Source organism: Elephas maximus, chromosome 1 (genome assembly GCF_024166365.1).
Source record: "Elephas maximus indicus isolate mEleMax1 chromosome 1, mEleMax1 primary haplotype, whole genome shotgun sequence".
NCBI classification, from domain to species: domain Eukaryota; kingdom Metazoa; phylum Chordata; class Mammalia; order Proboscidea; family Elephantidae; genus Elephas; species Elephas maximus.
The window spans coordinates 99,751,468-99,777,035 of record NC_064819.1 but is presented as its reverse complement, the minus strand read 5'-3'; the positions used below and the strand labels follow the sequence as shown (position 1 = coordinate 99,777,035).

Genomic DNA, 25,568 nt, shown 5'->3' with positions numbered 1-25,568 from the left:
ACTTCACCCTGCTAACTGAAAAGGCAGAAACTGGAGTCCACTCAGAAGAAAAGCCTGGAAATCTACTTCTGAAAAATCAGCCACCGAAACCTTATAGGGCCCAGTCCTACTTTGACACCCGTGGGGTCGCCATGAGTCAGAGTCAACTTAACAGGAACTGTGTTCTTTTTTTAATGTCACCCCAACCTGTCTCAGGAATATGCCAGTCCCACCAGACACAGTGGCTCACTACAGCAAAGACCGGGGCCTCATGCCTTTCCCTCCTGCTGCTGTGAAAATCACAGGCCCCAGTCCTGCAGCCCCACATTCATGGTCCTCTGTGGTCTGGTACCAGCTTCTTTCCTGACTCTGCCGTTAGTAAACACACGTGCAAAATAAAAATCGACTTAGTAGCTAAAATCACTTGCACGAAGGAAATGCAAGCATGCAAACCTCAGAAGGAATCACCATAGGTTCTCCAAGAGCTGGCAAATCCACTGAAATACAGGTCCGTCTTCCACTAGTGCCAGCTACTGTAAGGCCACTACAATTTGTCCAGGCAGCTAAGGGTGGCAGCGCTTCAGGTAGCTAATACAAGCAGAGCAAAGCAAAACTTACCACGTTATGACAATCAGTTATTTCCATAGCAAGCCATTTTTAATAAAAGGCTTAACCCTTTTCTCCCTGAACGGAAGGTATTTTTACCTCAACTTAAAAATGTGTTTTAATTGCAAGGATCACAACATCAAAATCTAAATAATAATTCTCCTGATCTGAAGAAAAGGACAACTACTTAGGCCTAAGATTGCCCTTTGGAACTAAGTCCTATTTAACAGAAGTAAAAGGTATTTGGACAGAATGAACAGGTTAGAGAAAAAGAGAAACAAAAAAACAGACTAAGGGTAATGGGATGATGTGAGGAAAAATAAAAGAGGGAGAGAGGGATATCCTAGTCACTTCTGAGTGCTCTAGGCGGGTAAAAACCTCCACAGGTGGGAGAGTTGAAGACGAATAAAAAGACCAGTTTCAGGACCTACGTATAACCTACAACCACCCCTCGTGAGCAAGTTTCAAAAAAAAAAAAAAAAATCCACAGAGGCGCAAAGCCAGAACACTGATCTCTGGGAGGGCAGGAAATCCTCCTGGTGACAAATAAGAGGAACTAGGATGAGATACAGCCTAGTTCCTTCTCTTCTTGTCGTCCAAATAGTCACTTTTCACTGCCACACAAAGAAAATTTCTTAAGGTACCTTAGGTCTGTGGACAAATCTGAGAATTTTAGCATTTTCTGGGAAAATATATTCTCAAGTTAGAGATGAAAAGGCAAATAACAATTTAATACTTTTCTTCTTCAACATTTTTCAGGACACTTGCTTTTAGTATCTAAAGTAAAATTGTTATTAAAAAATGACAGAGTGAAGGAAATTCATTCAATTACATAGGGAAGGAAAGCAACAGCAAGACAAGAATATGGTGTCTGGTAGAGAAACCAAAAACCAAACTCACTGCTGCTGAGTCGATTTTGACTCATAGTGACCCTATAGGACAGAGTAGAACTGCCCCATATGGTTTCCAAGGAGCGCCTGGTGGATTCCAACTGCGGACCTTTTCGTTAGCAGCCGTAGCTCTTAACCACTACGCCACTAGGGTTTCCTGACATCATATAATAGGACTACGAAATTCATTTTTTCCCTTCCTTAGGCTGCAGAGTGTTAAGCTTTAATAATAATATTTTCTAACTGGCTTGCTCTTTTCAAAATCAATGGTATTCGGAAATAAGTTGGCGCTACAGCAGTTCCACAGGGGAAAGATCTGACAATCTGCTCCTGTAAAGATTACAGCATAGAAAATCCCATGGGGCAGCTCTACTCTGTCATGTGGGGTCACTATGAGTCGAAAGTGACCCGAGGACACCTAGCAACAACAACAGACCTGAAGAGGCACTCTGTAGCCTCATTCGCTCCTAATATAAAGTCCTGTCAAGCTGTGTCCAATTGACACACCTAGTCAACTAAGCTTATATAACCTATCGCTGTTGATTCCGACTCAGAGTGACCCTACAGGACAGAGTAGAACTGCCCCATGGAGTTTCCAAGGAGCGCCTGGTGGATTTGAACTGCCTGCCTTTTGGTTAGCAGCCGTAGCTCTGAACCACTGTGACATCAGGGTTTCCAAGGCTTATATGGAAGGGTTTTATTCTTTAAAAAAGAATACTATTACTGAACTTGATAGAAAAGTTCTGCAAAGTCACAGTGAGCATAATTTCTAACCCAATAATATGCAATTAGCCCTAAGACAAAAGTTAGTATTTCTTTTATCTTTAGGCATACTCCAGGGATTATTAATAAGAAGTAGCGAAAGAATTTCTCAAATAGGAGACTTACTGCAAAACAGAGAAAAAGACAGAATAGGAAGAAGACTTGCAGACATCTAAAACTGCACAGTCCAATACAGTAGCCACTAGCCATATGTGACTAATTAAATAAAACTGAAAATTCAGTTCCTCAGCTGCACTCACCACATTTCAAGTGTTCGATAGCCACATGTGACTGGCGGCCACTATACTGGACAGCGCAGACAGAAAGCATCTCCAACATCACAGAAGTTTCTATTAGATAGTGCTTATCTCCAAGCTAAAACTACCAGTTCCAAATGTGAGATGATTACCAAATGAGGGAAACAGAGAGAAAACAGAGCATTCAAATAAAGAGCACCCTCTAGAGGCTGCCTGGGCAAGTAGATGAATTTCAAAAGCACACACAGTAGCTGCGCGCCTTTCAGTGCAAAGGAAGGGGATGTGAGGCCAACACACTCTTCAAAGATTTTCAAAAGAGGAGTTCTAGAAATTAGGAGACTAGGCAACAAATAGAACATTGGAAAGAAACTGTGACCCGAATGACAGGCATTTCAGCTGAGTAGCCCTATCTCCTCTACAGCTTCGTGTCCTCATTTATAAAAACAGGGGCTTCCACAACCGTATTTTTCATAGTGTGCCCACATAAATAAGGCACATAAAAAAAAAAATTCTGGCATAGCACGCCCATGCATACACTGTGCATGTCTCCTGACATTTCCAGAAGTGAATTTTGGCCTCATTTACCCCATTCAGTAGTCCGAAAATGTTACTTTTGATCAAATTTATATAATAAAGGCATAAGCCATGGTCAAGAAGTCATGGATTGAATTTGGTAATACCCCAGTAATCGGACAATAAACAACTGAAACTGCGTTTGCTCTGTGGATGGGCCTGAGAGCGGTGGAGTTCCTCGTAGCCGAACTGTGCCCAGGTAGGTTGTGCCGGAACGGCCAGAGGGTCCGTGGCAAAGGGCTGTGTGTGGGGCTGCCACAGCCCAAGGACAGGTTGGTCCCTCGGTGAGCGGAGGCCACGCTCCTGTGCACTTGGTACCTCAGTGCTGGCCCCACATGAAGCAGTGTGGCAGAACAGTCCAGGTGCAGGCAGCACTGCCTTGGCCCCGTGGGGCCCCAGGACGGCCAGTCAGACCTGTCTCCTCTGAGCAGGGGAAACTCGACCCTTCTGTGCCTGGGGCTCTCATGCCCGCCCAAATGGCCCGAGTGAGCCACCGGACCGCAGGGTGGAATGCGTGCAGCTGTGGCACGCAGGCCTCGCCCGCCTGAGTGGCCTCTCCAGCCAGGGGTGCCCCAGCAAGGGCTGCTTCCAGGGTGGAAAAGTTATTTCTTCCTGCATTGGAGAAAGCAGTTTGCAGAGTAAACTGCACTTGCCGGGAAAGAGGCTGCTTTAGAAACTTGAGAGTAGACTGGTGAGGGTCTGCTGCTGGGAACCGAACCTCGGTGTCAATAGGCACCAAGACGAAGACTTAATATTAAAACCGTTGGAGAGGAAAAAAAGAAAAAAAGAAACTGAAGTCAGCAATATGTAAAAAATATTGGTATATCGTGCTTATGAAAATAATGTGCAGGGGTTGCAAGATATGCAAAAATACATAACACATGTGTTATCTGAGTGAAAATATGGTAGATGTTTTCTAATGTCTTTTTAGGCCCCCAAGTCAATAATGCCAGGCTTTTAACTTTCTGATCTCATTTGTACATAAAAGAAAATGAGGAAAGACGGCTAACAAAATAATTTTACAGGGTTAGCAAGGTTAAAACTAAAATCCAACTGGATTAGCTCTAGGTGTACTAGCACTGGCTCCATACTAGAATCCCCTGGGGCACTTAAAAAAAGTACATCAAAGCCTGTGCTCTGACTCACACCACCTGATGCTGAGTTTCTGGAGTAGTGCCCAGAAATCTAGAGTTTTTAAAAGCTCCCCAAAGAGATTCTGATGCACAGTGAGGGTTAAGAGAAACTTTACTAGAATATAAGTGATTATAGACTTCAGGCAAGTAAAAAATAATAGAAAACACTTTCCTTTCTCCTTGTCAGGCAACCAAAGCTACATCCACATAGATGGCAACTGATGAGAGGAAGGTTATGTATATAAATTACTTGAATTCGATTTTTATGACCTAGAAGAACATCTGCCTGAAAAAGAGCCAAGGAGACAATGGTGAATTCTTACAACAAGAATTTTGAAGTGAATTTCTATGTATTAAAAAATGAATCCCCTGGAGTAGGCAGCTGTCTGTGAGATGGGACTACGAGGAACAAGAACCACATTGCTTCGAAACCTTTTCACAAGTAGCCTGTCAAGGTGATCCATCCTTTATTACCTGTCACAGAATTAAGGGGGGAAAAAAAAAGCCTTTAATGATTCACAGGTAGACAATAAAGTGAGAAGGTGAAACGGGCAACCATTTCCCAAAAGCCATTAACGAAGATGATGGCTAGCACTTACTGGCAGGCTCTGTTTTAAATATAAGTGTTTTACAGATATTATCTCACCGGATTCTCACAACAATCCTATTAAGTATATACTATTATTATCATTTTATGGTTAAGGAAACCAAGACACAGAGAGGTTAGAAAACATGCTCAAAGTCATGAAGCTAGGAAAGAAAAAGCTAGGCTCTAAACCCAGAGAGTTTTTTCCAGAGCCCATGATCTTAACCACTGTGCTATACTGTCTGTCTCTCTTGCCACCCTGTGTGTGTGTCTACGACTGAATGAATGTAAGATGGAGATACAGATTATCTAGAAGAGGAAGGCAAGGGGGAACAGAGGACAGCATCAGGGCACTGGGCTTGGGAGGACAGGCTGAAGGATGGGAATCTGAGATATGTACTCGAGGAAAAGGGAGAATACACATTTTCCCTAATTCTTTTAGCTTGGACTGTAATGTATATACCACATCTCTGAGAAATAGACATTAGGTGAATCAAGCAAAGGACAAAGGAGAAATAAATGCTAATGCTAAACTAACTTAAAATCCAGGGGTAGGGAGGAATAAGATGAGCTAGCTGCAGAGACTCTATTGAACTCTGCATCAATCCAGTAATATTCAGAGGGAAATAAGCAGGTTTACCTGGCGGGAAGAGGTTTTTCAGTCGCTTAGGAAAGTACATTCTGTCTAGGAGAAGATAGAATACATGGAAAGACAGCACAAACATCACAGTCACTGTAGAAATATATTCCAAACTGAAAGCAAATAAATTAACATTCTGGTCTATAAACTCACTGTGAGTTTGCGTAGGTGAGGGGCTAAAACAGCTCTGAGGTCTCAGTGTGACAGAGCAGAGGTAGCTGCAGCATCTCGAAAAGTCCAGGTTCATTCAAAGACTAGCTGACTGAGCTCTCCAACACTTCCCACACCTGATTCTGGACACATATCTCAACATTTCTTCTCATTTAAACATCTTTCCTAAGTGGAGCTGACAGGAGTTCCAACAGGCCATATTTTGGCCTCACTGCTGGGTGGGGGTTACTAAACCATGAAATGAAAATGCAGCAGTAGGGGAGGGGCTAAAGTAAAGGGGCCAAGATGATCCACACACCAGACACTAAGTCTGGCAGTAAATTAAGGGTTGGCTACAATCTGGTGTAAAAACAAAGCTGTACTGAAAAAAAAAAGCACATGTCAGGGTGACCTTATCAATTCTTGCTTTTACTATGTGTTGTTAAACAACAAACAAAATGAGTCAGCAGATATATCATTACAGGAACCAAATATAGCCTTTTTAATATATCAAACAAACATAAAAGCAAGATACCCCTAATTTATAAATGCTTATCTGGTTCTCAGTGTTTGTACAAGCAGACTAAACCTGTCACTGGGATCCAGGGCTTCTCTTGAGTATGCTCAGGTCTCAGAACTACTGTGGCAAGATTAACATAACAAGGGACTCGTTGCAAAAGGATGACATGAAAGATTTAAAGCATTTTCCAGCTTATGAGAAATTTTTCTAACTCATAAAAGTAAACTCGAGCCTCTTTCTTAACAAGACAACTACAGAGCATTAGGGAAAACCTCAGAGTGCACATCTGGACAATGAAAGCAAGTAGTTGAGAGCCTTTCCAGAGATAGGGAAAAGGTAAATACACTTCCATGGACACTGGAATACATAATAGAAACAGGAATCCAAACTTTTTAAAGGATACGGTCTGTACCAGGAAACAACGTTCTTCCAGTCAACAGCTCGGCCATTATGCATCCCACTGACCAAATATCAACTGGCAAAATTAAAGAGAAATAAAAGTACACACAACATCACTCTTATTATACTTGGCCATATGAGGAACCATACCTAAAGGTTAAACACTTAAATTAATATTTAAGACATCTGAAGTTCAATAATAATATTCCTTCTCCCCCTCCCCCACCCCCCGGAAATAAACCAGCTTATTAAGACCTTCACGCCACTAAAGGGCTTCAAAGGTGGGCTAGGTCAAAACATATTTAAGGCAAAAGAAATAAGTCGTTCACAAAACGGTAACAGTTTCTTACTGGTAAAATGGTAGGTTTTTCCCTAGGAATATTGAGGGTCTAAGATTATGAACCCATTGTCTTCAGGTAGAAGTACTCAGAGAATCAGTTGAAAATCTGAATAAATAAAAACCCAACTGCTAAATCAAAATGTCTGAAAACTGTGTACAAAAGCCCCACTTCCCCTATTTGAGCAACTGAAATATTTCCTATTTGTAGGCTTTACAAGGATCACTGAGGGAAGAAAAGATGTTCCTCCCATTTCTGCCACCTCTCCTCCTGGGAATACCAAGTACACCCAGCACTGTGTTAATAAGGCACCGAACGACCAGGGCAAGCGCTACCTGTCTGGTTGTAATGCATCCAGTTCAGCATGATCTCGGGAGCCCTGTACCACCTGGTGGCCACATAGCCTGTCATTTCGTCGTCTGTGTGCCGAGCCAGTCCAAAATCCAGGATCTAAGACAGAGAGGAGAAATCAGACACTGGAACAGGTAAGCTGCCAAGACCTGAGAAGCAGGTAGGAAAATAACTGTGATGCCTTATAAAAAAGGAAATACTGTAAAGCACTTCCGTACACAGATTTCCCGGTCCTTCCTTGGAATGCATAGTAAACACACAGCATGAAAATTTAAAAAAATAAAATTAACAAAAAGCTACATAAAAATACCACTCCTAGGTATTTACCGATGCGAAGTGAAAACATACGTCCATACGAAGATTTGTACCTGTTTTTATTCATGGCCACTTTATTTACAGTAGCCCCAAACTGAAAACAGCTCCAATGCCCATTAACAGGTGAATGAATAAACAGACTGTGGTATGTTCATAAAATGAAATACTACTCCGCAATAAAAAGAAATAAGCTATTGATGTACACGATAATACAAATAAATCTCAAAAGCGTTAGACAAAGCAAAAGCCAGGGACAAAAAAATAAACCGACATGTTTCAATTTATATGAAACTCAAGAAGAGATGAAGTTTATCTCTAGTGTCCAGAAGATCATCAGTGGTTACCTAAAGCCAGGATTGCCGGTAGAGAGCATGGTGGTAGACACATGGATACACATAAATTTGTCAAAATGTACACTCAAAATGGTGCATTTTATTATAATGTAAATCAGATGTCAAAAAAGTTGAGCAAAAAACAAAACAACATTTCCAGAGCTAATTGCTCTTTAGGCAATTAATTCACTTATCTCAGATTTGAATTATTTTGAGCGATTGGATTTCTGGCATTTTTCTTCTTAGGAACCTGTTGAATCTAACAATTATCTCTTCAGGATTGGGACTGGCTACCTGATATTCAGAACACAACTCTCCTTTATTGTAATTGCTGTATTAAATTTCTAACTTTATTTAAAAATGAAAACAAGTCACCTGATACCCATTTCAATGTCACTTTAAACAGCTTACTAAATTCTCTATGGTTTAAATTTCAAAATCTGATATTTCTAAGGACAATATGATTTTCACACTAAAAGCTGTGGCTTTATAAACCCATTCCCTGTACAAGTTTGTCCAGTTGGTCAAGCACATATATAACTTCCACTCATTCGAGCTCTCTACCTATTTTCTGGTTGGCACTCTGGACACTCAATAAGCACACAAACACCAGTGTCTCTTCATCTTACCTTCAGCTCACAGTCTTCGTTCACAGCTAGATTACTAGGCTTTAGGTCCTAGAAGGTAAGCACAGAGAGGACAGGGTCACCTTTATTATGCGAGGTAAATTCTCTCCTTACAGGTAATAGTGAGGACCCAGGAGGGCTCTACCATTCGTGTTCAAGATACCTTGTTACATAAAATTAAGACTTCATCTAGCTGTAAACCCACAACCTCCATCCTGTAGTCTGTATCCAGTCCTAACTAGCCTTAAATAGACATATATTATACATCTTCATTCTTTTTTTTTTTTTCTTTTTTAAAGTTGCAATCAACCAAAATTTCAGTGGCTAAAGTAAATTTAGATTAGGATCTCGGCTAAATGTCATTCTTCTACCCCATCTTCCCAAAATAATTTAGTAAGTCGCAATACATACCCTGTGAATTATGTCGGCTGAATGTATATACTGTGAAAAAGAAAAGAGTCAGTCAAAAAAAAAAAGTTTTCTCTAACCTCCCACTGTCATATAACATATTTTCATGAATTAATAAGAACTGCCCTATTAACAGTGGGATTAGAAGGAAGAACAAGCAATTACTAGTATTCTGTACATTTATCACAACTGATTTATACTCATTTGAACTCTCTAACCTCTTTTCTGGTTGGCACTCTGGAGCTCAATAAGGGCTCAAAGCTGCTAACCATCAAAGATGGTTTACTTTTAAAACACTGTATCTGTCCACCACACAAATAAATTAGCTTCCTTGAGGGTTTTTAAAAATCTCAACACCATACAGACCAGATATTAGATTATAGCAAGAAATTATTACTCATTTTTTAGATGTAATAATGAAGAGTTTTCTCTTGAGATATACATACTAAAGAATCTATGGATGGAATGATATAATATCTAGATTTGCTTTAAAATAATTTGGGGGTTGGGGAAGATGAAATAAACAAGATTGGCCAAATGTTGATCACTATGGACACTGACTTAATATGGGGTTCATTATACTATGATCTCTACTTGTGATTTTGTGAGTGTTTAAATTTTCCACAAAAATTTTTTTTGAGGCCCTAAATGGAAGAGTAGAAAGGAAAGAATTCATTCCTTAACATTATTACTGATACCGTCTGTACCTTTAGGCCTCGGAGAATTTGGTAGATAAGGAATTGTACGTGGTCATCCGTAAGCTTCTGACATTTTACAATGTTGTTCAGATCTGCCCCCATAAGATGGGTCACCAGATACCTAGAAATTAATGGAGAGTTACAATAATCCAGAACCCCTACGAAAGCTCTCATTCACCTTCACAAGACTTTTAAAAGTTTTTAAAGTACTTACTCGCCCAGCAAGTACCACAGTATCAGCTAAAAGCTTAGTAACTACTCATGGGGGACTCATTACCAACACACTATTTAACTTTACCACCTGACATCTATCTTTCTAAAAATGTTTATACTTGTTTCTACTTGGAGTATCTTTTTCCCAGGCTCTTTAAGAATACGAAAAGATGGAGATTAGAAAGGTATATGTGTTAGTATCAGTTTTCTTAAAAATGTCATTATTACATGAGAAATATACAGTGTAACTATGCATACAGCCATAATAAAATATCTTTTATTTTTAAATCCACCATTCCATTTTCAGCCCAATATAAACCTTCCGGAAACTGTGGTAGCATAGTGGTTAAGAGCTATGGCTGCTAACCAAAAGGTCGGCAGTTCAAATCCATCAGGCGCTCCTTGGAAACTCTGTGGGGCAATTCTACTCTGTCCTACAGGGTCGCTATGAGTCAGAATACACTTGACAGCAACAGGTTTTCAGGTTTACAAACCTTCCAAGCTGTAGGTTTTAAAATAGGAGTATCTTTAAATATTCAAACTGCAATTCTCCTTCTTCAGGAATGACTGGTAAAAGGATACTGTCATGGACAGCATTCCCTACATTTACCTTAAAAGAAGGAGAAACACATTTTATCTGTAGGCAAGATGAAGCATTCCAGAACTTCTCCTTAGAGGTGTGGTGCTGGTTATTAATCCCATCTTTATGTGGTAAGATTAGGGAATGATTACACTCAAGTCCAACAGGTTCACCACAGATATTCTAGACCCAATGCCTTCACCCATGCATTACTGTATTACACAGATATGACAACATAAAAACCAGAACAGCATTAAAGAGGCTAAATTAAAAAAAATAAGGATAGGTTTTATATATTGTTTAAGAATCATTCTCCATTCCTGAGGTTGGGTAATACTATATGTCAGGTGAGTGATAAAGAATGATGATTTCATTTTATTTATATTTTTTATAAACGTGGGGGAAGAGAAACCAAGCTAGGAAATTTCTATCTACTATAAATGCATTACATGAATAACTATGTGACCTGTCTTTACACTTACACCCACCCCCGACATACACTGTATTTATTACTTTCTTTCCTCCAAAGGGAATTGTTTTTCTCTGCCATCATTTCCCTACTGGGCTGCCATGGTCAGCTCTCAATTTCACAAAGATCAATAGGACTTAGCCTAGTTGTAACCTCAAGATATTTAGCATTTCATATTTTTAAAACTTACATATTTATACTGTCTTGAGGAAAGGGTGAACTCTGTAATTTAAAGTGTAAACTAGACCTTCTGAATGGTTTGCAGAAAGGTTGTTTTAAGGTATTTTCCAAGTTCAATATAACAGAACCAAAGGCAGACAGCACTTATTCTGAGCAGGTTATGATGTCCGTATCCCATGCATTCTTCCTGACAACCCTATAAATCCCATTAGTATCCCCATTTCACTGATGAGGAAACTGAGACAGAACAAGGATAAGTAACTTGAAGGTCAAATGAGTAGTAGTTTCAGGAATTGAATCCAATACTATTTGACCCCAGAAAACACGATCTTAATCACAGCACATATTGCCTCCAAATTTTCAGTTGACACAGAATTTAAGTCAAGAGAATGACCTTTTAAAAAAAGTTTTATAAATGTCACAATAATTAGGGAAGCATTATCTCCAGAGAATTTCCTTACCAATACCCAATACTTACTATCAAGGTTAATCTTTAACTAATGGAGACGAAAATCTTGCAAGGATATGGCCATACCCTGCCCTAATTACCATCAGTGTATTTTTTTTTTAACCTTGAATTAGCACATAACCTGACGAATATGAGAAGAGAGCTGTGAATAACTGGTTAGTATTCAGACATCAGGGCTTCCTTAGAGAGTCTGGAATAGTAGTTGCCATATCGATAATACCACTTAGGACAAATTTCAAGGCTCAGCCTGAGGAAGAGAAAAGTCCAATTTCTGTCTTAAAAAACTGCTTTGCCAACAATTACATTTTTATGACATTGGGTAGTAAAAGGATTACTCTCTCAACTTTTCTAAATCATTATAAGGAGAAGGGGGGACACAAAGGAAACTTAGCTCTACATGATTCTACCTAGGATCTTAGTTGGTCTTGAAATAACACCTAAAAATCCTGGCTCTCTAATAGGTCTGTGCTAGTTCACAAAGGTGTTAAGCAGTATTCGCAATGTAACCAAGGCAGTTAAATGGTTACTAGCGACAGGAGAAATCCTACAGTCAGAAGACCACTGATCGCGGAGCCTGAGGGACAGGCATGCTTCTAGTTAGAACATTTTACCTGTGAAATTCTCCTCAAACTCCCTTCCCATCAGAGACCACATCCATTTTATCACTAAAATTTCCAGAGTGAGGGTGAGACTGTCAAAATACTATATAAGTTTATGAAATGAAACCATCTAATCAAGCATTACTGCTGTTGGGCTACAACAGAATCACTGAAAATCACTGTTTATGTCTTGCAGGAGAGAATCTAATCACTATATGTTATTTTCATGAGGCCCAAAGACTAATCCACAACCATAACTTTCAAATTCCACCTCATTAAATGTAGAAAGCTTTCCAAAATAAATCTTGCAACAATGGACAAAAGCAAGTATCATATAAAAATTGCTGAATGTTTATGGAACACACACCAACTTTTAAAACAGGGAGCTGGGGGTGGCGGGAGGATGTAGATGAGCACATTTTAAATAAGTCAATTTCAAAAGGGGCATTAATGGAGGCATCAATTAATTTCTACAGCATTTGTCTTTGGAAAGCACATAAATTACATTTTAGTAAAACCCACTGCCGTGAAGTCGATTGCAGCTCATGGCAACCCTATAGGACAGAGAACTGCCCAACAGGGTTTCCAAGGAGAGGCTGGTAGATTCAAACTACTGACCTTTTGCTTAGCAGCTAAGCTCTTAATCACTGCGCCACCAGGGCTATTGTCGGTGTTCGTAACACCTCAAATGAACTAATGAAGGTTTAACTTGAGAACAGTTGGAAAGCTATCTAGTCCTCCCACCTTCAAAAAGGAATTAAGTAAGTAGGACTTTATTATGCTAGAGGATGGAAAGATTATTTCATGGTCTAATGCAAATCTTGTTTTTCACCTTTTTTGTGTGAAGATCGTTACCTTTAAATTTAATTAAACTGTAAAGAGCATCAAATCACCATTTCTCAAAGCAATTATTCTAAGTAAAATGCACTGTACCAGCAAGAAGGCAGAACTCTGCAATGAGTGGTTTTCAGTACTCTAGACAGCACCCCATTATAGAGCTTCATTTATTAATCACTTCTTTGATAACACCCAATTGTCAAGTCCTCCCCCATCACTTTTAAGAAGGCATAATGAGGAAAACAACAACAACAACAAAACACTTCTATAGCTATAGGTTGGCATCTCTACTACTGTCAGCCCTATTCAAAGCAATTATCAAAAGGCAAAAAGCATTTCCTCCATATTTAAACAGGGTGTTTAAAATCATTGAAAGGATCGACAATTTGTAACCCACAAGCCTCTGAAACACATCCAATGATCCTTGGAACTCTATAGTACAGTCTGTTCTCAACACAGCAGACAGGGTGATTCTTTGCAAATAAAAGCAGGTCACATCATTCCTCTCCTCAAAAGGCTGCCCATTTCACTTACAGTAAAAGATAAAAATCTTTTCAATGGCTTATAAAGCCCTTCATGATCCACTACCCTGCCCCTAATTATCTCTTTGGCTTTATCATCTACTTCTGTCCCCAGTTCTCACTCGGCTCCACACTGGCTTCTTTGCTCCAGCTACACAGGACTCATTGCAGCAACTCCAATACGGCATCTAGTCTTCTGCCTCAGGACATTTGCACTGTTGTCCCTTCTGCCTGGAATGCCCCCCGTCCCAAGATATCCACTTGTCTAATTCCCCTCCTTCAAATTTTTACCCAAAATTCATCTTCTCAATGAGACCCATCCTTACCACCCCATTTTAAATCGCATCTTACCCTCCACCCTCGCACTCCTAACTCCCCTTATCTGCTCTACTATTTCTTTGTGCCTATGTAGCAATTGTTACGTGCTAACACACTATATATATATATATATATTTTTTTTTTTAACACACTATATATATATAATAGGAGCTCCTGGGTAGTACAAATGGTTAAGCACTCTGCCCCTAACCATAGAGTTGGTGGTTCAAGCCCACCCAGAGGAGCTCTGGAAGAAAGCCTTGGTGATCGGCTTCTGAAAGGTCACAGCCTTGAAAACCCTATGGAGTACAGTCCTACTCTGCAACGCATGGGACCGCCATGAGTCAGAATTGACTCAATGGTCAACTGGTTTGTTTTTCGGTTTTAACACACTATATAATTTCCTTTTTTATTATGCTCATACTGTAATCTACTTGTACAATGTTCAAGGAGGACAGGTTTTTTTTTTGTTACTTCAAGTATCTCAAGCACCTAGAACAGTGTCTGGCACACAGGAGGCACTCAGTTAGTACTGAATTGAATTGGATGACCCGGGACAATTTATCTAGCACTACTGGTAAGACTAAGCAAGGGTACATTTTACTGAAATACACATGCCAAAGATGTTATCTGGTAAACAGACCAGACTGTTCTAATGTAGGGAGTAGAAGTACCATTCAGCAGCCAGTTAGGCATATTAACACGCTTATTTCAGAACAAACTATTCGCCTCACTTGAAGAAAAAGATGACTAAAAGGTGCCCTCTACCTAACCTGTATCACCCCAACCACACTCAGTATTCTACCATACGGTCTATATTACAGGATAAAAACAAAAAAGTTAGTCAAAAGAGAGAGCACTGGGCATGTTATCAGACAACTGGATCATCAATCAGTCACAAACAGTGACAGCATAAGGTCATTCATTCAATCACTCCATTAATAAATAATTTATTGTTGAGCACTGGGGATGCGGCAGCGGAAAAGAACACAGAATTTAGATGAGAGGAAGGCATATACCAATATTTAATTATAATAGAGCATTATTAGGGCTATAAAAGGGGACATCACGCTGCTGGAGAACACATAGGGATTAACAACCAGTGCTGTCAAGTTGACTCCAACTGATGGCAACCTCATGTGTGTCAGAATAGAGCTGTGCTCCACAGGGTTTACAATGGCTGATTTTTCAGAAATAGACCTCTAGGCCTTTTTCCAAAGCACATCTGGGTGAACTTGAAGCTCCAGCCTTTTGGTTAGCAGCCAAGCATGTTAACCATTTGCACCACCCAAGGGCTCTAACCCAGACTTATCTGTTGCTTTTGAGTCGATTCCGGCTCATAGCAATCCTATAGGATAAAGCAGAACTGCCCCATAGGGTTTCCAAGGAGCTGCTGGTAGATTTGAACTGCCGAACTTTTGGTTAGCAGCCGAGCTCTTAACCACTGGGCCACCAGGGCTCCAACCCAGACCTAGGAAGAAGTTAATCAGGGAACCTTTTCGTGAAGGACTCAAACTCTAAACTAGGCCTTGACTGTTCTTTATCATTTTTAATCTGCTAATCTAAGAGGTGGCAGCTTACTGATCCTGTCAGATAAAAACTGAACGTGTATTTTCTTAAAAGATATACGGTTTACTTAGATTTCAAATCTGAGTCAGTGAAGATGTCTACAAGGAGTTCCATTTCCCCTTCCCCTCTCTGATAAGGAAAAAAATTACAAATATAAATGTTAATGCAGTTAACTCTTTCAGCTTTCTTCCAGACTGCTTCTTTTCCTGTATTCTCTATCTTGAGCACTCAATATATTTTCAAAGAAAAAAAGCGTTTCTGCAAACCCAAACAAATGGGCTGGGTTTTTTCGGTGACAATGTTCATCAGCTAGATTAGGGAAACAACAAAAACAAACAAACAAAAACAGAATTCACTAAAGCACAATTTTAAGTACAAAAGATCAAATAGTTATCTATTCGTTTAACACTCTCTATCCCATATATTTCTTTTCTCATACTTGAAACATTTCCTTCATTTCTTTGACTACATGGAATAAATTTCAACCTCTACATCCCAGCCGTATTGATCTGTTTCTTCAGATACAGTTATTGTCTTCTTTGGAGGCTTTCTCTTACTAAGCTTCTGCCATACTGTGCCTTCACTCAGCACTCTGCATGTTATATAGATACCGCAAACTTGACTTGGTCTCGCAGTTATTTTAGATGAGCATTTATGCTTCATCTCATTAATGAGAACATATGCAACTGGAAGTCAGGACTAGGCCTTAGGTTTGGTGTCTTACACAGAACCTAACACATTACTTACTCAATACAAAGGGTCAGCTGACTTTCAGATAATGACTATAGCCTTGAATCAAGTCAACTGTGATTAGCAATAATTTAGAACTAAAAGAACTGGGATGGATGGAATTTTATATATATTATAAAATATCAGTTCATCTCTCTAAAGTGTAGTTTCCTTTACCTGAAAATTAGAGATAATAATATCTACCTTCCAGGGCTGCTGTGCCAAATGAGAAAATTTACGTGAAAGCCCTTTGCAAACTATAAGATGCTATTAAAAAAGAAAAAGAAGAAAGTTAGTATTATAGAACTCACACTCACACGTTTTTCAGTTTTACTCACATGCGTAAGATCAAGCTTTTAAACAAAGGACATGGTTGTATTGTTGTCAAGGATTCAAACCAACAGAAAATTAAAGTCAGACATTAACAATGAGGGCCATCATCACATAAAGTTTAGTTATGGGGAAAGTGCCTCAAAATCCTTTTCAGATTTTCAACCGGTATGCTCATCCAAAAAATTTTCCAGTAGAAAAAGTGCCTCAGCTCAAAATCTTCTTCTCACACATTATGGAGAGTGTGTTTGCATCAGGAAATGGGGGAGAGAGTTGTAACCAAGTCATCCCACATAAAAGTAAAACCTTTCAACCTTTTTCCAACAATGTGCCCAGTGCCCTTTGACTGCTTCTCTCAGGTAAAGCGCTCTACTAAGGCTTAGCTTATAAAGTCCCCGATGCCCTAGTCCAGCTCCATCTTTTGCCCCGTACACCTCTATTTCCACCAACCATGCCTCAACTCTATCTCTTGGCCCCTGGCTGAGTTTGCATTTTCTTCACCTTCCTAACTCTTACTCTTCCTTCAAGCTCTCAGTGTACACATTCCATTGTTTGCAAAGCCTTCCTGAAGGCACTTCAAACCTGGGTTAGATGGCCCTTCTATGATGTCCTTTATTACTCTGTACCTGTCCTACCATGGCAAATCATCCATTTGTTCGACAAATAACAACTTAGTTTCTGTTACTGTTCAAGGTACTGAAGACTCAGCAAAGAAGGCAAAGTCCCTACTCTGATGGAGCTTACAGGGTAGAGGAAGACAGAAGATAACAAATACATGAAGTAAAATTTGCTAAGAAGAACAAAGGAGGGTAAGGAGGAGGCAGTGACAGTGGGGGTAGTATTTCAGCACCTTTTGATAAAAAGACCTTTGTGTAGGGTCCTGAAGGAAATGAAGGAGTCAGTCATGTGGAAATGTGGGGAGAGTGTTTCAGGCCAACATTAAAAATCAGTGCAAAGGTCCTATTTGGAATGTGGTCCGCATTCAAGGAAAAGCAAGGAGGTCAGAATGGCTAGAACGGAGAAAGTGAGTGGAAAGAGTGTTAGATGAGGTCAGAGAGTGCACAGGACCAAATGATGTAGGACTTTAAGGAACTTAACACAGTGTAATTTTATCTATTTAAACTGTCCTTCTCTCTCACAACTCCATGATCAAAGATCATGTTCACCTTATTTGTTATGCCCCCCAGAGACTGGCACTGGGCCTAGCATAGAGTGGATATTCAAATATTTATTGAATGAAATCTGGTTAAAATGTAAATCCGAAAACTCCCTTTATCCACTCAATGCCTTCAGCTCCTTTTATGTTGAGATAAAGGCTAAATATAATAGCTGAACAATCATTTTTTGTAACTGGAAGATGAATCTAGGTGATCATTTGCCTGTTGGCTTTCACTAAAACAATAGCTGCTGACTGACCCGCTGTAGGTCTTCTGCCAGATCACAGCAGAATCCAGACCCCATTCCATCTCCCTCTTCAAGAATAAAGCAGAAATAAAGAACTCAGTGAAAGAAACTTGGGATGGGAAGCTGTAAAATAAGGGGAAAAGTAGCAGAAGCTAGTAGAGGGAGACTGATTTCCATTTAACCATGACAAATCAGTTTTCCTGTAATTTAAGGGAAATAGTTCCGACAACCACTACTCTGCATGCTGAGTAAATAATCAGAGAAGCCGGACTATATGAAGAAGAACGGGGCATCAGGATTGGAGGAAGACTCATTAACAACCTGTGATATACAGATGACACAACCTTGCCTGCTGAAAGTGAAGAGGGCTTGAAGCACTTACTGATGAAGATCAAAGACCACAGCCTTCAGTAGGGATTACACCTCAACATAAAGAAAACAAAAATTCTCACAACTGGACCAGTAAGCAACATCAGGATAAACAGAGAAAATATCGAAGTTGTCAACGATTTCACTTTACTTGGATCCACAATCAACACCCATGCAAGCAGCAGTCAAGAGATCAAACAACATATTTCATTGGCAAATCTGCTGATTTCTTTAAAGTGTTGAAAAGCAAAGATATCACCTTGAGGGCTAAGATGCGCCAGACCCAAGACATGGTATTTTCAATCGCCTCATATGCATGTGAAAGCTGGACAATAAATAATGAAGATCAAAAAGAACTGATGTGCTGGCAAAGGATACTGAATATACCATAGACTGCAGAAGAATGAACAAATCTGTCTTGAAAGAAAGGCAGCCAGAATGCTCTAGAAGCAATTTTGGACATGTTATCAGGAGGGGTCAGTCGCTAAAGAAGGACATTAGGCTTGGTGAAGTAGAGGGTCAGTGAAGAAGAGGAAGATCCTCAGCGAGATGGATTGACACAGTGGCTGCAACAACGGGCTCAAACATATAGCAAAAAATTGTGAGGATGGCACAGGACCAGGCAGTGTTTCGTTCTGTTTTATGCACGGTCACTCTGAGTCAGAACCAACTTGACGGCACCTAACAACAAAAAGAAATTCCAACAAAAAGTCTAAAAACCCTTCATTGCCTATTAAGCCTGATTACAGCATCAATTACAGTTATAAGAAAAGGCAATACTGCAGTAGTGCAAAGTTGCAGCTTACTTGGGGTTGGGTTCTAAAGTCAGTGGTAAGTGCATGTACTTCCTTGAATGCTACTGGCTATTTATTTTTGTGTGTCTATTGGTAACTGAGTATTTGTACCATGCATGTGCACACATATGTGGCCTTCTGCCATATATTGCTATCAAGAAGCCAACAAAGATGTCCAAACGTTTTCCAATCATTTAAAAGATCTAGCTTTATCTTTACAAGGTTTTGCCATCTGTAGGACCCATCGTATGGCAGCCAAGGGCAACTTTCTGGTATACCCATCTTTTAACTCCACATTTCCAAACCATCTCCATCTGTTAGATTCAGTAACTGCACATTGTTCCTGTAATCAAAACTCACTACCTATTGCTCCTTTCTCAAAGGATATTCTTGTTTATTCTATTCCCAAGTATGTAGAATGCCTGTTAATCTAGAAATTAAAAACTCAGTAAAAAATCTGAATTGGATAATAAACGCGATTGCTAGCTAAAACATAAAGGCACATATATACATAACACGTGATTAAAAGTCAACTGTAAGTCTGAAAAATAGAGATTGTGTTAATTAGCACAGAAAGATTCATGTTCAAAATTACAGCCTGCTCTAAACCTGACAACTTGGAGAACAAGTCTAGCCTGCAGCCTTTTTGATTTTCCAAAACAGTGAGGTTTTGTTTGTTTTAATGCGAATTTGAATGTTTTCAGGAGGTGCAGATATTCTGTTTTACCACAGCCCCCACTCCCACTCAGTGTCATTTATGTTACTTGTCTGGCCCTGAAGGTATTTGAGTTTGCCAACCCTGCAATTGCAGGTGAAGATGTTTTGGTCTCTTAAGCAAATACTGAAATGGCTTTGGGAAACACTTAAATACCCATAGTCCTGGACAAGCACTAATTTTTTCAGTGATGCAAACATCACAAAAAAAGTAAACAATGAAATATTTTCCTAAAGGCAACCTTAGGCTCATCATTCTATTTTCAGAGAGTCTCTGGAATTGAAAACACTTCTGAAGTCAACCACTCCAATTTTCATCATTTTTCTGGGAAGCTGACTAGGGCCTCGAGAAGTGACTTGTCCAAGGTCATATAGTCAATTGTAACTTGGTTACACAAGTGTTTTGAATTTGTTTTTCCCAACCAGACTGTGATTTCCTCAAGGGGAAGGACTATGTTTCTGATTATTTTGAGCCTGTTCCAACATTCTGTTTGGTGTTCTGCACTCAGTAAGTATTCAACAAATAGTACTGAGATTTGCCCCTAAGAGGTGAACTCAGTTATTGTTTATAAAGAATAGTCAGAACCCAGTTAGACAGCTAAGTAGAAAGAACAAACTCCTGCTCAGCAGTCATGAGTTTTGTTAAACAAATGAAGAAATAAATGCAACTTTAGTTCAGTAGATAGACTTATAGATGGTAGGCCCTCATATGGACAAAAGAGCCTAAGGTACTACAATAAAACAGCCTTTTAAATAGAGACTGGCTTTAATTAAGGTCTTTTCACATAGGCAAAATAGATTCATAACCCAGGCCCATAATGCCCGAGTAAGCCAAATTAAAGCACTGCCCAGGTCAGCAAATCATCAATTTCCTTGTTAAATAAATCCATCTTCATTACACCTAAAATTTTGGGATAACTCAGATCTGATTCAGACGTTTTCCAAACACATTACTTCAGCATTTCTTCCACATTTAGGCAGAATATCAAAAATCAACATTCTGCAATTTTCTCTTTTCCAAGTGTAGCCTACAGCAGGGCTCAACGACTTGTAACACACACGCCTCTGGGTGGCATCCAGTAATCTTTGGAAGCCTCCCGGTTCTGGTGCCAAGCAGGGCTGCAGGAAGCACAGCTGTTCTTCGTTATTGCTTATTTTTTCCTTTGCTTGTTTCTTAAACTTTCATCAGCGAGAACAAGGCTAATGTGGGTGGGGAGTTCTTGTACTCAGGCCAGATTCTCTTTCTTCTACTCTTAGCCATACCATGCGCCAACTAAGTTCAAATGGTGGAAAAAAAAATTTTATTTATTTATTTATTTTTGCTACGTTTCCTCCTTCTCTACTTTATCTTCTATATTTTTTTTTCATTGATTTCTTCCTCTTTTACCTTAGATCATACAAACTCAAATATATCCCCCTGCTTGTTCTGTGGGAAAGGAGCAAATGATGTTTGCACTCAGCCCAGAATATGGGTTGGAAAAACTGAACCCAGGATCAGCGTTGGGGACAATAGGGAGTGGAGGTTAAAGAAAAGTAGGTCATCTGATCTAAAACTGTTTTGACTTTTATAATAGTCACCCTTACCAGTTAGGGATGCCAAAGCTTCAACAGGACCAAATGTATAACTTTATATATGAAGTGTGTGTGGTGTGCCTGTGAATGGGAGTACAGTGGTGCTAATCCAGCTGTTACTGGAAAAGCTACAGGAGAGAGCTCATACATACCGAGGAATGCCTGCTGGAACCTGTCTTACACTCACACTTGTGCAGCTTGGTCGTGTGACTGCATTAAGGCCCCCATGGGGCAATCCTTGTCAATGGAATCAGGAGCCAATGGATAAATTCTCCTCATTTTCTGAGGTATATTCTGCACAGCATCTTAGAAGATCTCAACAGTTTTGAGCCCAGTTGCCCACAAGGATGACCAACTCAATGATATCCTCGTAGTAGCTTTCCCTTTTTTCCCTGTTTCATTTTCCCTAGTCTTTCACCACTGGTCCCTGAGTCTCAGACTCTGCTTTCCCAGGGAGGTTCAGGCTAAAATAGAGATGGTCACGAAACTGGGAGAATATCACTATTCATCAGCCTCTCTCCATATATGGGGCCCACCTCTCATCCATGAACAGAAATCCAATAGTTCTAATGCAGTTTTATCTCCTATAAAGGAGATAAAAAAGAGGGAAGAGCCTATATGGAGCTAGGGCTCAGTTACATTTCTTGAAGACAATCTTTAAAAGCTACGTCAGGCAATTTGAGGAGAAAAATGAGTCAACTCCCTATATTCTTTCTCCATGGAACTCTTTTAAGGACTCACCATGACCCTATAAGTGGGGCATGGCTGCCTGAAGTGATGGAAATACTAACATGTACCATCCATAATATACATCTTCTGTATCTACACCCCATTCCCTCCACCAGAAGAGTTGGGTAATACGCATAAAGCTGCTTTTGAAGTCTGTATACTACTAAATGGTGTAGGAATAGAAATGGACCGCTAATCTTCATCCTCAGAGGAAGGCAAACATAAAAAAATTTTACTCACACATCATTGAATTCCTCCAGAGACCTTGCAGGTGTAAATACATCCAACAGACCAATCACCTACAAGAAAACATAAAAAAAAAAAGTAAATAAATATTGATAGTACCCATCAAGGAGCCCTGGTGGCACAACAGTTTAAGCACTCAGCTGCTAATCGAAGGCTTGATGGTTCGAACCCCCCCAGGCGATCTGCTCCTGTAAAGGATTACAGCCCAGGAAACCCTATGGGACAGTTCTAATCTGTCACATGGGGTTGCTATGAGTTGGAATCCACTTGACGGCATCCAACAACAACAGTGTGGTACCCATCAGGCCTTAAATTATCACTTTAATAATGCACTAATTCCAAATCCAGCTACCTCAGTTCCATAACATCACACCATCAAATATTTAACAATTCCAACTGATTTTCTACCCAAATTATTCTTTGGTTTTTTACTTGTTAACATCACATCTTATAGTAACCTATTTTACTATTAAAAATCTTCATCTCTTTAGAATTTGGTCACATATTTTCAGTAGTTTTTCAGATGGCAAAAAGATTCAGGGTCTCTACCTTCCATATGCTCTGATGGATTAACAGAGGACAGTGGTGATTCAGTGGTAGAATTCTTGTCTCCCACGCAGGAGACCTGGCTTCAATTCTCAGCCAATGCCCCTCATATGCAGCTACCATCTGTCTGGTGACAGACAGGTGGCAGCTTGCATGTTGCTATGATGCTAAACAGGTTTCAGGAAAGTGTCCAGATAAAGATGGAGTAGGAAGAAAGGCCTGGCGATCTACATCTGAAAATCAGCCAGTGAAAAGAAAACCCTATGAATCACAAAAGTGTGCTCTGATCATGGGGATGGCACAGGACCAGACAGCGTATCATTCCATCGTACATGGGTTTGCCATGAGTTGAGGGCCGACTTCATGGCAGCTAACTGAAACAACATTGAATTAACAAATACTTTCCATTCTGCATGTTAAAATACTAACTTCCTGCCAACTACACATATATACTTACCAAGAGTCAGTTATCCTTGTTTCCCAAACCGTAATATGCCAGTTGTATATGGTATTATAATTCCCTAATTCAGTTGGTCCCCCACAAGTCTGTCAGTTTGTCATACTGTGGGGGCTTGCATGTTGCTGTGATGCTAGAAGCTATGCCACTGGTATTCAGATACCAGCAGGGTCACCGATGGAGGACAGGTTTCAGCTGAGCTTCCAGACTAAGACAGACTAGGAAGAAGGACCCGGCAGTCTACTTCTGAAAAGCATTAGCCAGTGAAAACCTTATGAATAGCAGTGGAACACTGTCTGATATAGTGCTGGCAGATAAGCCCACCAGGTTGGAAGTCACTCAAAAGATGACTGGGGAAGAGTTGCCTCCTCAAAATGGAGTCGACCTTAATGACGTGGACGGAGTAAAGCTTTCAGGACCTTCATTTGCTGATGTGACAAAACTCAAAATGAGAAGAAACAGCTGCAAACACCCATTAATAATCGGAACCTGGAACGTACAAAGTATGAATCTAGGAAAGTTGGAAATTGTCAAAAATGAAATGGAACGCACAAATATCGGTATCTTAGGCATTAGTGAGCTGAAATGGACTGGCATTAGCCATTTTTAATTGGACAATCATATAGTCTACTATGCTGGGAATGACAACTTGAAGAGGAATGGTGTTGCATTCATCGTCAAAAAGAACGTTTCAAGGTCTATCCTGAAGTACAACGCTGTCAGTGATAGGATAATATCCATACGCTTACAAGGAAGACCAGTTAATACGACTATTATTCAAATTTACGCACCAACCACTGGGGCCAAAGATGAAGAAATAGAAGATTTTTATCAGCTGCTGCAGTCTGAAATTGATCGAACATGCAATCAAGATGCATTGATAATTACTGGCAATTGGAATGTGAAAGTTGGAAACAAAGAAGAAGGACCAGTAGTTGGGAAATATGGCCTTGGTGATAGAAACGATGATGGGGATTGAACGATAGAATTTTGCAAGACCAACAAGTTCTTCGTTGAAATACCTTCTTTCACCAACATAAGTGGCAACTATACACACGGACCTTGCCAGATGGAACACAAGACATCAAATCGACTACATCTGTGGAAAGAGATGATGGAAAAACTCAATGTCATCAGTCAGAACAAGGCCAGGGGCCGACTGTGGAACAGACCATCAATTGCTCATATGCAAGTTCAAGCTGAAACTGAAGAAAATCAGAGCAAGTCCATGAGAGCCAAAATATGACCTTGAATATATCCCACCTGAATTTAGAGATCATCTCAAGAATAGATTTGACACATTGAACACTAGTGACCGAAGACCAGACAAGCTGTGGAATGACATCAAGGACATCATCCATGAAGAAAGCAAGAGGTCACTGAAAAGACAGGAAAGAAAGAAAAGACCAAGATGGATGTCAGAGGAGACTCTGAAACTTGCTCTCGAATGTTGAGCAGCTAAAGCAAAAGGAAGAATTGATGAAGTAAAAGAACCGAACAGAAGATTTCAAAGGGCCTCTCAAAAAGACAAAGTATTATAATGACATGTGCAAAGAGCTGGAGATGGAAAACCAAAAGGGAAGAACACGCTCAGCGTTTATCAAGCTGAAAGAACTGAAGAAAAAATTGAAGGCTCGAGTTGCAATAGTGAAGGATTCCATGGGGAAAATATTAAATGACACAGGAAGCATCAAAAGAAGATGGAAGGAATACACAGAGTCATTATACCAAAAAGAATTAGTCGATATTCAACCATTTCAAGAGGTGGCATATGATCAGGAACTGATGGTACCGAAGGAAGAAGTCCAAGCTGCTCTGAAGGCACTGGCAAAAAACAAGGCTCCAGGAATTGATGGAATATCAGTTGAGATGTTTCAACAAACAGATGCAGTGCTGGAGGTGCTCACTCGTCTATGCCAAGAAATATGGAAGACAGCTTCCTGGCCAACTGACTGGAAGACATCCATATTTATGCCTATTCCCAAGAAAGGTGATCCAACCGAAGAAGAATATCATTAATATCACACACAAGCAAAATTCTGCTGAAGATCATTCAAAAATGGCTATAGCAGTATATCAACAGGGAACTGCCAGAAATCCAGGCCGGTTTCAGAAGAGGACGTGGAACCAGGGATATGATTGCTGATGTCAGATGGATCCTGGCTGAAAGCAGAGAATACCAGAAGGATGTTTACCTGTGTCTTATTGACTATGCAAAGGCATTTGACTGTGTGGATCATAACAAATTATGGATAACATTGTGAAGAATGGGAATTCCAGAACACTTAATTGTGCTCATGAGGAACCTGTACATAAATCAAGAGGCAGTTGTTCGGACAGAACAAGGGGATACTGAGTGG

At 40.0% G+C, this 25,568-nt stretch overlaps 1 protein-coding gene across 3 annotated transcripts in view; it reads right to left on the bottom strand.

Moving 5' to 3' along the window:
- The window catches only part of MAPK14 (mitogen-activated protein kinase 14), an 85,562-nt gene that overhangs the window by 17,346 nt on the left and 42,648 nt on the right, over positions 1–25,568 (bottom strand). For all 3 annotated transcript variants that reach the window (XM_049890612.1, XM_049890602.1, XM_049890593.1), the window contains exons 3-8: positions 22,200–22,258; positions 9,573–9,684; positions 8,869–8,898; positions 8,461–8,508; positions 7,169–7,283; positions 6,500–6,571 (exon numbers count right to left, since the gene is read on the bottom strand). In XM_049890612.1, coding sequence (XP_049746569.1) covers positions 6,500–6,571; positions 7,169–7,283; positions 8,461–8,508; positions 8,869–8,898; positions 9,573–9,684; positions 22,200–22,258 — 436 coding nt within the window. The remainder of the gene's footprint in view (positions 1–6,499; positions 6,572–7,168; positions 7,284–8,460; positions 8,509–8,868; positions 8,899–9,572; positions 9,685–22,199; positions 22,259–25,568) is intronic.